Raw genomic sequence first — 13,722 nt, forward strand, 5'->3', positions numbered from 1 at the left:
GATACATGATTTTGAATGAATAAAAATTTACATTTTTATTTATATATATTATGATCTCTATAAAAATCTAATTTTTATTTAAGTGTCTGAAGTAACCATTAGAATGATTCTAATGATTGCAAGATATTGCAATGAACATTTTCCAAAATTGTATTTATTTTTACAGGACAAAAGTACTATATTGACTGTTACGGGTGTGTTCAAAGAGCAAAATCCAAAACAGAAGACATCGCCTCGACATTTTATGCGCACCTTTGTCCTGGTCAGACGACCAAGTGGTGAATACCAGATAGCTAATGACATCATGTATGTTACAAATGCAACAACAGATGAGGCGGAGGTAAGCTGCATTACTAGAATTGTATTATGTATTTATATCCTAGGCTGCATTTGGACAAGTTTGACTGTGCATCGGGGGTGTAATGTAGATGATGAGATGCAGAAATATTGTACTTGGATTTCTCCTTCTGGAGTCTTTGAAAAGTGAACCATGTATGTATGATTCAAGTTGAACTACTTCTACTTTAATTCTCCGATTGCAGCACCTCCACTTTCTCCATTCCCATCCATGAATTTTTTTTTTTTTTTTTTTTTTCCTTTTCTGTTCTTGGTGTAATAAATAATTAGTTCTCAGATTGTCGTAAGTACTTCCATTTATTCAAGACAAACTTGTAATAATTTACAATCTGCTATTCTTTCATGAATACAGTCTAGGCTCTCACGAACTGTTTCTGTGGCCAGTATCTACGTCATTTTTATTTCTTTATCCAAGTCCGAAGAACACTAAACCATAATATAATTTAAAATTACAGTATAGTATTAATCACAAAGAATTTGACATTTTAGGAGTCCTTTGTTCAGCAGCCAGAATGACTCAGTCATTCGCTGCAAACAAGTCTTCGGTGTCATGTGGTTTGCTCAGATTATTGCAAACTGAGAACTGTTCAGAGTCCTGTCTTGCCCACATTCACAAAATTCATCATCACTGATAACCCATGTCTTTAAATTAGTCTCCTCACCACTCCTATTATTAACCTGTTGAGTGCCTTCCAGGTCCCACATTTGAGATAACAGCCTGATTGTAGCATCTGTTTGCTGTCCATAATTCTCCAGGAGTCTTTGTTTGCTACAGCTCAGTTCGGCGGGCTTCTGTTGGACTTGAAACTGATGCTGTTGTAAGCGGGAATTTTTTTTTATATGGATCTCTTTTGTGCTGCTTCTTTTCATTCTGTGCTGCTACCTGTCTTCTTACATCTGGAGGTACTTGCTCCCATTAGTGGAAATATCTTGTTGAGTGGGGCTGGTCTTAGGCACCCTGTGACTATTTGGCTTGTCTCATGAAGAGACAGCAGAGAAACAGAAAGTGAGTGGAGAGGTGCGGAGGATGTTGGACCGTGCTCCCCATGTGGTGTTTTGTCAGTTTGCGGATAAGATTGTTCCTGGTACAAACCTCTGATGTAGTGACTGTACAGTGTTGTTTGCAGGTTAAGGTATCATAGGTATTGGGGGTAGACACAGGGATTTAGATTTTATCCTTTCCAAATGATGCACAATTTTCTTCTTGCATCCTTATTGCGTGGGTGGAACACACGAGTTTCAAGTGGTTGTTGTTGTAGTAGGTGGCAAGTTCTTTGACATTACATGTTATCTTGACCAGCAACAGCTGTGACATCTGCATAGATGAAGGAGCAGGTTCCAACATTGAATGGCTGATCATCGATATATAAAATAATATTGGAGGCACCACACTTCATTGGGGAAAGCCATTCTTCTGCATTCTCCAGTGACTTCCTGTCATTTAGAGAGACAGTAAAGTCTCCTGTTCTGCATCCTTAGTTGTTATGTTCATCTTATTTATTAGTTTCTTACGATTCATGGTATCATACACATTTAAGAGATTAGCAGGAAGAATCAGTACGCAAAGAAGTGGGATATGGAAGTACTATGGAATGATGAGATATGCCTGAAGTTCAGGGAATAGTTCAGTAGGCAGTGCAGTTGAAGAGGAATGCACATCTCTAAAAAAAGCAATCACAGAAGTTGGAAAGAAAAACATAGATTTAAAGAAGGTAACTGGGAAGAAATCATGGGTAACAGAAGAAATACCTGAGTTGATTGATGAAAGAAGGAAGTACAAAAATGTTCAGGGAAATTCAGGAATGCAGAAATACAACTTGCTGAGGAATGAAATAAATAGGAAGTGCAGGGAAGCTAAGATGAAGTGGCTTGAAAAATGTGAAGAAATTGAAAAATAAATGATTAACGGAAGGACACTTAGCATATAGGAACGTTTGGTAAAATTAGCAAGCGTGATAACATTAAGAGTGCAGAGGAGAGAACTGACAGGAGGAAAGAGTGCATTGAAGGCCTCTATGAGGAGAAAGATTTGTCTGACGTGATAGAAGAAGGAACAGGGGTCAATTTAGAAGTATAGGAGATGGAGTATTAGAATCATAATTTAAGACAGCTTTGGAGGACTTATAGTCAAATAAGGCAGGATAACATTCCATCAGAATTTCTAAAATCTCTGGGGGAAGTGGCAACAAAACGACTATTCATGTTGGTGGGTAGAATGTATGTGTCTGGCGACATATCATCCAACTTTCAGAAAAATACACCAAGCCGTATTACAGAAAGACCTCGAAGCAATTTAGGAGTGGGCTGCTAGTTTTGTTACTGTTACGTTCAATGTGGAAGTATTACGGAGATGCTTCAGGAACTCAAATTGGAATTCCTGGTGAGAAGGTAACATTCTTTTTGACATGAGAAAATTTACAGAACCGGCATTTAAAACTGACTGCAGGAAGATTCTACCGCCGTCAAAGCACATTTTGCGTAAGGACCATGATGATGACACAAGAGAAATTAGGACTCCTGGGGAGGCATATAGATAGTGTTTTTTTTCTCCCCCTCACACTGTTTGGGAGTGGAATGGGAAAAGAAGTGAGTAGTAATAGTGCAATGTACCTTCCACCACATGCCATACGGTGGCTTGCGGAGTATGTATGTAGATTTAGAACTCGTGTAATCTGCTTTCTTTTGTACTCTTCCTCTGTTTATTTGGTTGTATCAAGTATCTGACTAGTACATGACTTTCCTGGTCTGAAACCTGGCCGGTCTTAAATGATCTTCTTGTTGATAGACTCACGAATTTGATTCAAAACCATTCCTTCCAGAACATCAAACAATGGCACAGAACTGATACAGGTCTGAAGTTGCTTGGGTTATTCTTTTTTTTCCTGATTTAAGTAGCACCACAACTTTCTCCTTGTGCCAGATCCTTGGGATTATCATTCTAGCAAAACAAGTGTTCATAATGTTCAGGATTCAGTTGATAGTTACTTTGTTTGCTCTGATCTCAAGTCATCCAAGCATTTTCATCAGACAAATAGTTCTTCATCTCTGAACGGAATGCCAAGATGAGCATTCTCCTCTTCGCATCGTTTGAGTTTTATTATGTAATTGTTGTCTTGGTTATCCGTAGAAGTAAATTTGATTAGAATACTCTGAGGTCCCCCTTGGCATTATTGCAGCACCTGATGTGATGTCGGGTTTTTATTGAATAAAAAACCAGGATGAAACATACTGCTGTCATAGCACAAAAAAGTCGAATATGTTCAAGACAACATGAGGGATGTTACACATATCCTCTTCAGGCTATGATATTATCTATTGTTTACTATAGCTGGCGAATCTTCTGGATTTTGGGCAGAAGATCAAGGACCTTAGTCTATAAATTGCAGTATTCAGGTGTGCCAACACCTTGCAGCTAAGAGAGGTCACTCTGCTGGGAAGTAGGTTTAACTCATAAAAAAAATTATAATATGTCAAGATGTTTTGATTTAATGTCTTTGAAGCTGCCGGATAAGTTAGAAAGCTATTTCCCTTCTTTTGCATCCCTAACTCTGTGCATGATATATTTGCCTTTTTGGTGCTACAATACAAGCATTTTTCATTCTGGTTCCCTACTTTACTCTACCATAATTTTCACGTTAGACTGGCATAGTTCGACACCTGATTTAAATTTCCGTTGACTCGGCCGATGAATGATTCATTGTAGGTTTGTTTATTGTCTTTTGAACCATGCTGCTTGAGTTGGGCATTGTTAGTCTGGCTCCTCTGTGGTTATTCACCTGGTATCATTGAACCTGGTCACTATAGCCTTCTATGTTTTCAGGGCACACGAGCCTCACCACTATGTCAAGGTCACAATCCCACTGGAGGTTTTATGTTTTATTTTTTCACGTATTTTTTAATTTTATTATGTTGTTTTGTATTCTTTATTTTTTTAAATTTTGTTTAATTTTTTATATATTTTTTACATTTTATTCATATACACATGAGACTGTATAAGCAAACATGTGAAAAATAACCATATATATACTAAATGTTGTTGTTGATGTTGTCGATGTTGTTTTCGTGGTCATCAATCTAAAGATTGGTTTGATGCATGTCTCCACACTATTCTATCCTATGCCAGCCTCTTCATCTCCGAATGATTACTGCAACATACATTTTTATGTCTCTGCTTACTGTATTCATCTGCTGGCTTCCCTCTACAATCCCCCCACCCCACTCCCCACCTACCTCCAGTACCAAATTGGTGATTCATTGCTACTTCAGAATATTTCCTATCAACAAATCCTTTCTTTAGTGAAGCTGTGCCATGAATTTCTGATCTCCCTAACTTTACTCAGTATCTCCTTTTTGGTTAAAAAAGTTATCTGCCCCCCCTAATTTCGGTTGTTACACTGCCGAAATAGCAAACCTCATCTACTACATTAAGTGTCTCATTTCCTAATCTTTCATGCCCCTCAACTCATACCTGTTGTCTGGCTTCCATTGTAAATAGCCTTTTGCTCCCTTTATTAAACCATGCTAAATTCAGAATTTCAAAGAGAATATTCCAGTCAACATTGTCAAAAGTTGTCTCCAAGTCTACAAATGCTGTGTACAGAGGTTTGCCTTCCCTTAACCTATCTTCTAAGATAATTCATGTGCTCATGATTGTCTTGTGTGTTCCTACATTTCTCCGGAATGCAGACTGATCTTCCCCAAGGTCAGCTTCCACCAGTTTCTCCAATATACTGTAAATAATTCATGTTAGTATTTTTTAGCCATTATTTATTAAAATGATAATTCAGTAATTTTCAAACACATCAGCAACTGCTTTCTTTCAAATTGGAATTATTACATTCTCTTTGAAGTCTAATGGTATTTCGTCTGTCTCATACGTCTTGCACACCAAATAGAAGAGTTTTGTATGGCTGGCTCTCTCAAGGCTGTCAGTAGTTCTGACAGAATGTTGTCTACTCCAGGGCTCTTGTTTCAACATAGGACTTTCAGTGCTCTGTCAGATTCTTCTTACAGTATCATATCTCTCATCTCACCTTCATCTATGCCCTCTTCCATTTCTGTAATATTGCCTTCAATTTCAGCTCCCTCGTACAGACACTCTACGTCCTCCTACCTTTCAGCTTTCCCTTTTTTGCTGAGGACTAGTTTTCCACCTGAACTCTCTTTTCTCGAAAAGTCTCTTTAATTTTTCTGTAGTTGGTATCTATCTGTCCGCTAGTGAAATATACTTCTAAATCCTTACATTTGTTCTCTACCCTGCTTAGCCTTCCTGCTTAGCCATTTTGCACTTCCTGTAAGTCTCATTTTTTAGACATTGTGTGCCCTTTTGCCTGCTTCATTTTCTCCACTTTTATATTTTCTCCTCATCAATTAAGTTCAGTATCTCATGTGATATCCAAGGATTTCTACTAGGCGTTGTCTTTTTACCTATTTGATCCTCAGCTTCTTTCACTATTTCATCTCTTAAAGTTACCAATTGGTCTGATACTGTGTTCCCTCTTCCAATCATTTTTTGCCTAATGCTCTCTCTGGAATTCCCAACAATCTCATGTTGTTTCAATTTGTCGAGCTCCCATATCCTTAATTTTGTGCCTTTTTTCTGTTTCTTCAGTTTTAATGTACAGTTCATAACCAACAAATTGTGGTCAGAGTCCACATCTGTCCCTGTAAATGTCTTACAGTTTAAAATCTGGTTCTAAAATCTCTGTCTTACCATTATACAGTCATTCTGAAACTCTCCAGATCTCTTCCAAATGTACAATCTTCTTCGATAATACTTAAACGAAGTGCTAGAGATGATTAAATTATGCTCCTTGCAGAATTCTACCATTTGGCTTACTCTTTCATTCCTTTTCCCCAGTCCATGTTTGACTACTATTTTTCCTTCTCTTCCTTTTCCTACTATCAAATTCCAGTTCCCTGTCACTACTAAATTTTTGCCTCCGTTAACTATCTGAATAATTTCTTCAACCTCTCCCCGGAGTCACTCTCTCTGCTCACCCCTACCACTCCCTGCACTCCTACCTTCTATATGCTCTCTAAAGTGCATAAACCCAACTACTTAGGATGCCCCATTGTGGCTGGTACTGTGGCCCCACCAAGAGAATCTCTATTCTCTTAGACCAACATCTTCAACCAATTACCCAGAACCTACCATCCTATATAAAAGACACCAACCATTTCCTCCACTGACTCTCCACAGTTCCTGTCCCTTTCCCACACATTGCCCTGCTCGTCACTATTGATGCCACCTCCCATTACACTAACATCCCTAATGCCCATGGCCTCACTGCTATTGAACACTACATTTCCCAATGCCCGATGAATTCCAATCCAATAACCTCCTTCTTAGTCGCCATGACCAACTATATCTTCATGCACAATGACTTCTCCTTTGAAGGCATTGCCAACAAACAAATCTGAGGTACAGCTATGGGCACCCGCATGGCACCATCCTATGCCAACCTGTTCGAGAGCCCTCTAGAGAAATTCTTCCTAAACATCCAGAATCTTAAACCCCTCACCTGGTTCAGATTCACTGATGACATCTTTGCGATCTGGATTGAGGGTGAGGAGACACTATCCACATTCCTCCAGTACCTCAACAACTTCTCCCACATTTGCTTCGCCTGGTCCTACTCGACCCAACAAGCCACCTTCCTATATGTTGACCTCCACCTCAAAGATGACTACATCAGTACCTCCATCTATACAAAACCTACTGACTGCCAGCAATAGCTCCACTTTCACAGCTGTCACACGTTCCTTATCAAGAAGTCCCTTCCATACAGCCTAGCCACCCACAGTCGTCACACCTGCAGTGACGAGTGATCTCTCTCGAAATGTACCGAGGGTCTCGCTGAAGCTTTGACAGACCGTAATTATCTTCCCAACCTTGTACAAAAACAAATCTCCCGTGCCTGATCTTTCCAGGCTCCCGTGACCTCCCAAAGTCCCACCGTCTGGCCACAGAGGAACATTTCCCTCGTAACTTATTACTACCCAGGACTGGAGCAACTGAATTACATTCTCCGCCAGTGTTTCGACTACCTCTCCTCGTGCCCTGAAATGAGAAATTTTGTGCCCACTATCCTTCCCACCCTCCCACAGTGGCATTCTGCTGTCCACCGAACCTACACAATATACTCATCCATCCCTACACAATCTTCATGGCTCATACTCCTGTAACAGACCTGTAACGTACATCCTCCCATCACCACGTATTTCAATCTGGTCACAAACATCACCTATCCCATTGAAAGCAGGGCTATCTGTGGAAACAGTCAACTGATCTACTAGCTAAGCTAGTTCCCACCCTCCCACAGTGGCTTTCTGCTGTCCACCGAACCTACACAATATACTCATCCATCCCTACACAATCTTCATGGCTCATACTCCTGTAACAGACCTGTAACGTACATCCTCCCATCACCACGTATTTCAATCTGGTCACAAACATCACCTATCCCATTGAAAGCAGGGCTATCTGTGGAAACAGTCAACTGATCTACTAGCTAAGCTGAATCGTGCTATATGCTGTGGCAATCTGATGGGAGGTTTGGATTTGGCAAATGCCTAGAGAACATTACCTGCTGCTGTGTGTTATGCCAGCTGCGAAGTACGGAGGAACTGGTATTACAGCATAGAGCTGCTTTTTGTCGTTAGATTGTAGTCCGTTTGTTCTGCTTAAGTAAACACTAAATCCAGAAAGGCACAAATACATTTTCCAGCATCGTGCCCTGCGTACAGGAACTGAATAGTTTGGAAATTATGACTGATGGTATCAGTTTGAGACTGCACCCTTGTCATAAAGCAGCATCTTAAGGCAATGGTTTGTGTGCAATGACATTCGTGAATGAATTAACCTCCCTAGAGCCACAACCTGGAACACCTCTGAGATGAATGAGAGTAACAACTTTCTTCCAGACCCCAGCATCCAACATCAGTATCTCCTGTGGCTTCAACTCTTGAGGAAGAATGGGCTGCCAATCCTCTACAGACATTCAGACGCATTATTGAAAGTAGTCCTAGCAGAGTTCAAATCATCACAAAGGCGAAGGTTGCACACACCGCATTTCCATTAATAGATGTCCAGATACATTTAATCGAATAGTGTATTTCTTGTGTCTACTTGTTCTCACTCTCTGAAAGAACCGACACCACTTTAGTCTTCTTTTCCTAATTTCATCTGTAATATATGTCTGTATCACTTCTTAATTTAAATATTTCTGCCACTGTACTATTTCCTGTTATATTCACTACAATCTTTCTTTTCTTTTCCTAATGATTTCATTTTTTTAAATTGATTCTAAAATTAGTGTTTCTGATGCATTTGTGCATTCTGAACAATGATTTTTTTTATAATAAATATATTTTGTTATGTGAAGTGTTGAACCATAATTTTTTACAATTTAAAATAGTATTGGGGCATGATTGTTTTTGTAATTTAATGACAAATTTCAATTGAAATATTGTCATCAAACTGTTATATAAAACACAAAAATCTTGTAGCCAAGATAGGCACTGTCAAAAGGTGTAAAAACATAGTGAAACTGTGACAGATGCAAAGCACCTGTAGTGTTGGGTCACCATCAGTCGCTGTATGTGGGCTATTTCTGTTTGTTTATTGAAATTTTAATATTTTTTATGTCCTCTAATGGTGCAGATCTTGGCTGCAAGTGTAATAATGTCTGTGTGATTACAAAACTAGAACTGTTTGCTGTAACAGCAGTTAAGTTATTTGGCTGATAGGCTGAAGGCTGTGGGTTCACATCTTGTGGAGTGCCTTCTGTTTATGTTCACATCTTTATTGAAATGACTGATTTACAGTTTCTTTCATATGTAATCCTTTGTTTTAAATGACTGAATGAGGAATGACAGCCAAAAAATATACACTTAACAATGAAAAGTAATTTTTGACACTATTGTACAACTAGCAGAAATAGATTATTTCAACTTTTGTTTTTTAATTGATAGAAGGCTGTGGGTTCACATCTTGTGGAGTGCCTTCTGTTTATGTTCACATCTTTATTGAAATGACTGATTTACAGTTTCTTTCATATGTAATCCTTTGTTTTAAATGACTGAATGAGGAATGACAGCCAAAAAATATACACTTAACAATGAAAAGTAATTTTTGACACTATTGTACAACTAGCAGAAATAGATTATTTCAACTTTTGTTTTTTAATTGATAGTTCAGTATTTTTAGAACTGATTTGATACAGTTCTCCAGCCTACGATATCCTGTGAAAGCCTCTTCATCTCCAAATACATACTGTAATCAATATCCTTTTAAACCTGCTTACTGTATTCATCTCTTGGTATCCCTGTGCGATATGTACACTCCTCTCCTCCTAAATGACGATACCTTGATGCCTCAGAATGTGTCCTGTCACTCGTTCCCTTCTTTTAGTCTTTCCTCCCCAATTCTATTCAGTATTTCCTCATTACTTATGTGATCTACCCGTCTAATCTTCAACGTTCTTCTGTAGCACCACATTTCAAAAGCTACTTTTCTCTTATTGTCTGATCTGTTCATCATTCATATTTAATTTCCATACAAGGCTACATTCTAGACACATACGTCCAGAAAATATTTCTTAACATTTTATATTTGATGTTAAAAATTTCTTTTCTTAGAAACGTTTTTCATGCCGTTGTCAGTCTAGATTTTATATCCTCTGTACTTCAACCATCATCAGTTATTTTACAGCCCAATTGGCAAAACTCATCTTCTACTTTTAGTGTCTCATTTCATAATCTATCTCCCTCGGCATTGCCTGATTTAGTTCGAGTACATTCCATTAACTGTATTTTGCTTTTATTAATAATCATCTTATATCCCTCTTTCAAGACACTTTCCAGTCCATTCAGCTGCTCTTCCGTGTCCTTTGCTGTCTATAATAGTATTGCAATGTCATCATCGGAGCTTAAAATTTTTATTTCTTCTCACAGACTTTAATTACTTCTCCAAATTTTTGTTTGTTTTCCTTTACTCATTGCTCACTGTACAGATTGAATAGCTTCGGGGATAGGTACAACCCAGTCTCACTCTCTTCTCAACCATTGTTTTACTTTCGTGCCCATCTCCTCTTATAACTGCTGTCTGGTTTCTGTACAAGTTGTAAACAGCCTTTTGCCCCTGAATTTTACCGTGCCACTTGCAGAATTTGAAAGAGTGTATTTCAGTCAATATGTCAAAAACTTTCTGTGAGTCTACAAATCCTATAAACAGAGGTTTACCTTTCCTTGACCAAACTTCTAAGAGAGGACATAGGGTCTTTTGTTCCTATGTTTCTCCAGAATCCAAACTGATCTTCCGTGAGATTGTCCTCTACCAGTTTTTCCATTCTTTGTAAATAATCGGTGTTAGTATTTTGCAACCTTGACTTATTAAACTGATAGGTCGATAATGTTCACACCTGTCAGTGCCTGCTTTTTTTCTTTTTAATTGGAATTCTCATGTTCTTCTTGTAGTCTTAAGTGTGTTCCACCTGCCTCGTACATCTTGCATACTAATTGGAGTCCTTCTCACGACTTGCTGTCCCAGGAAAATCAGTAATTGTGTCAGAATATCGTCTACTCCAGGGGCTTGTTTCGACTTAGGTCTTTTAGTGTTCTGTCAAATTCTTCTCACAGTATTGTGTCTCCCATTCATCTTCACCAATGTCCTCTTCCATTTCTATAATATTGCCTTCAAGTTTATTTCCATGTATCTATTCCTCCCTACTTTGAGCTTTTCCTTCTTTGCTTAAACCATATTTTCCATTGGGGCTCTTGATATTCATGCAGCTGCTTCTTTTTTCCTCAAAGGCCTCTTTAATTTTCCTATACGCAGTGCCTATCTTTCCTAGAGCTATACATACTTCTAAAACCTTGCTTTTGTTCTCTAGCCATTCCTGCTCTGTCATTTTGCACTTTCTGTCATTCTCATTTCTTAGCTATTTGTATTCCCTTTTGCCTGCTAAATTTGCTGCATTTTTATATTTTTTTCCTTTCAACAATGAAATTCAATTTCTCCTTGATATTCAAGGATATCTTGTAGGCCTTGCCTTTTTATGTATTTGTTCCTCAGCTGCCTTCACAATTTCAGCTCTCACAGCTAGCCACCTGCCTTCTGCTGTATTCCTTCCCCCTGTTTCGGTCAACTGTTGCCTAATGCTCCCTTTGAAACTCTGAACAGCTTCTGCATTTCTGCAACTGATCTGGGTCCCTTCTCTTCAGTTCCTCAGTTGCAATTTCTTCAGTTTTAATCTGCATTTCATAATCAGTAAATTGTGGTTAGAGTCCTTTTCCACCCCTGACAACGTCCTGCAGTTTAAAATCTGATTCTGAAATCTCAGTTATTACGTAATCAATCCAAAGCCTTCCAGTGTCTCCAGGTCTCTTCCATGTGTAGAGCCTTCTTTCATGATTTTTAAATGAAGTGATGGTGATCATTAAATTATGCTGTGTGCAAAATTTTACCAGGCTGCGTCCTCTTTCATTTCTTTTCCCCAGTCCATATTCGCCTACTATTTTTCCTTCTCTTCCTTTTCCCATTATCAAATTACAGTCTACCATCACAATTTAGTTTTCGTCTCCCTTAACTAGATGGAGAATTTCTTTCATTTCATCATACATCTTTCAATTACTTCACTACCTGTGGATCTAGTTGACATGTAAACTTGTACTATTGCAATGAGTGTTCGATTTGTGTCTATCTTGGTTACAATAATATGTTCACTATGCTGTTCAATGTAACTTACCCACATTACTATTTTCTTATTCATGTATTACCTGTACTTAATTTTATTTAATTGGATAGATAAAAAATCTGAAACTTCTTGGCAGATTAAAACTGTGTGCGGGACCGAGCACACACTCCACTGTTGAGTGAAAATCTCATTCTAGATAAAAAATCTACTTACCAAGCAGCGGCAGGACACACACATAAAAGACTGTTTTAACTGGCAAGCCTTTGGAGCCAGTGGCTCCTTCTTCAGGCAGAAGGGTTGAAGGGGTAGGAAGAGGGGTGAAGGAAAAGAATTGGAGAGGTCTAGGAAAAGTGGTAGATTTTGGGAAAGTCACCGAGAACAGCAGGTCAGGGGAGACTTACCGTACGGGATGAGAAGGAAAGTATCATATTTATAACCCTGTACTCACCAGATCAGTAGTCCTGATGAGTGTACCACTGAATGTTACTAACTCCTACTATATCTTAACTTCAACCAATCCAGTTCCCTTTTTAAATTTTCTGCCCTACTTACCCGATTAAGGGATATAGCATCCCACACTCTGATCCATAAAATGACAGTTTTCTTTTTCTTGATGATGGCATTCTCCTGAGAAGCCCCACTTAGAGGTCCAAAGAGGAGACTATTTTATATTCATGATTTTTTATCCAAAGGGATGCCATCATCATTTAACCATATAATAGAGCTGCATGCTCTAGGGAAAAATGACATCTGTAGTTCCCCTTTCTTTCAGTTGTTCACAGACCAGCACAGCAGGGCCATGTTGGTTGATGTTATTACAAGGTCAGATCAGTCTATCATCTAGACTGTTGCCCCTGCAGTTACTGAAGAGGTTGCTTGACCCTCTTCAGGAATCACATGTTTATGTGGCATCTCGACAGATACCTCTCCACTGTGGTTGCACCTACAGTGTGACAATCTGTATCGTTGAGGCACGCAAGCCAATGTACCGTGTCATGATACACGGTTCTTGGGGCAAAGATACTGAAAGAAAAAAAAGAATGAAAATGAGGGGAAAAAAAAGAGAGCAAATGAAAAAGTTACCACAATGATAGAAAGGCCGTGGCAAAGAATTAGAAATAAAATATGTATTTTTAACACGTTAATTAAATAAAAATAATTATCTCGATCATTTCCATAAAGATTTAAAAAAAAAAAAAAGGTTGCACTCAACAGATCTCAAACCCACAACCTTCTCACACTCGCTAGGCAACTTGACCGCTTGCCTATGACCCCATTTCTGAAGTCATTGTATTCTCAAAGCTGTGATGGATCATGAGAACTTCTTTTTTTATCAGTAACTCACATACAAGGGACTAGCGGGGTGAATGGCTGTAGGGTGTGTACCTGTGATCCTACTATACAGGTGGTTTCAAAAAGTTGATCACATTATTGGGAATGTCCCTTTGTAAGTACACAGTTTGCTTCCTGTTCCCTTCGTAAAGAGTAATTGAACCATCACCTTATCATTGATGATGTGTGATGTTAGCAACAACATCAAAATCATCTTTGAAAAAAGTACCCTTTATCTGATTAACAAAAATCCCTGATATGATACATGCTTAAGACTTATGCTTGTTGAAGGTGGCCATTTTGTGACAGAATCCAGTTACAAATAATTTTGTTG

General features: G+C 38.6%; 1 protein-coding gene across 1 annotated transcript in view; it reads left to right on the forward strand.

The window, feature by feature from the left end:
- The window catches only part of LOC126210636 (nuclear RNA export factor 1-like), a 158,808-nt gene that overhangs the window by 138,770 nt on the left and 6,316 nt on the right, over positions 1-13,722 (forward strand). The window contains exon 12 of the mRNA XM_049939953.1: positions 167-340. Within this exon, the coding sequence (XP_049795910.1) occupies positions 167-340 (174 nt within the window). The remainder of the gene's footprint in view (positions 1-166; positions 341-13,722) is intronic.

This window comes from Schistocerca nitens, chromosome 10 (genome assembly GCF_023898315.1).
Source record: "Schistocerca nitens isolate TAMUIC-IGC-003100 chromosome 10, iqSchNite1.1, whole genome shotgun sequence".
Lineage (NCBI taxonomy): Eukaryota > Metazoa > Arthropoda > Insecta > Orthoptera > Acrididae > Schistocerca > Schistocerca nitens.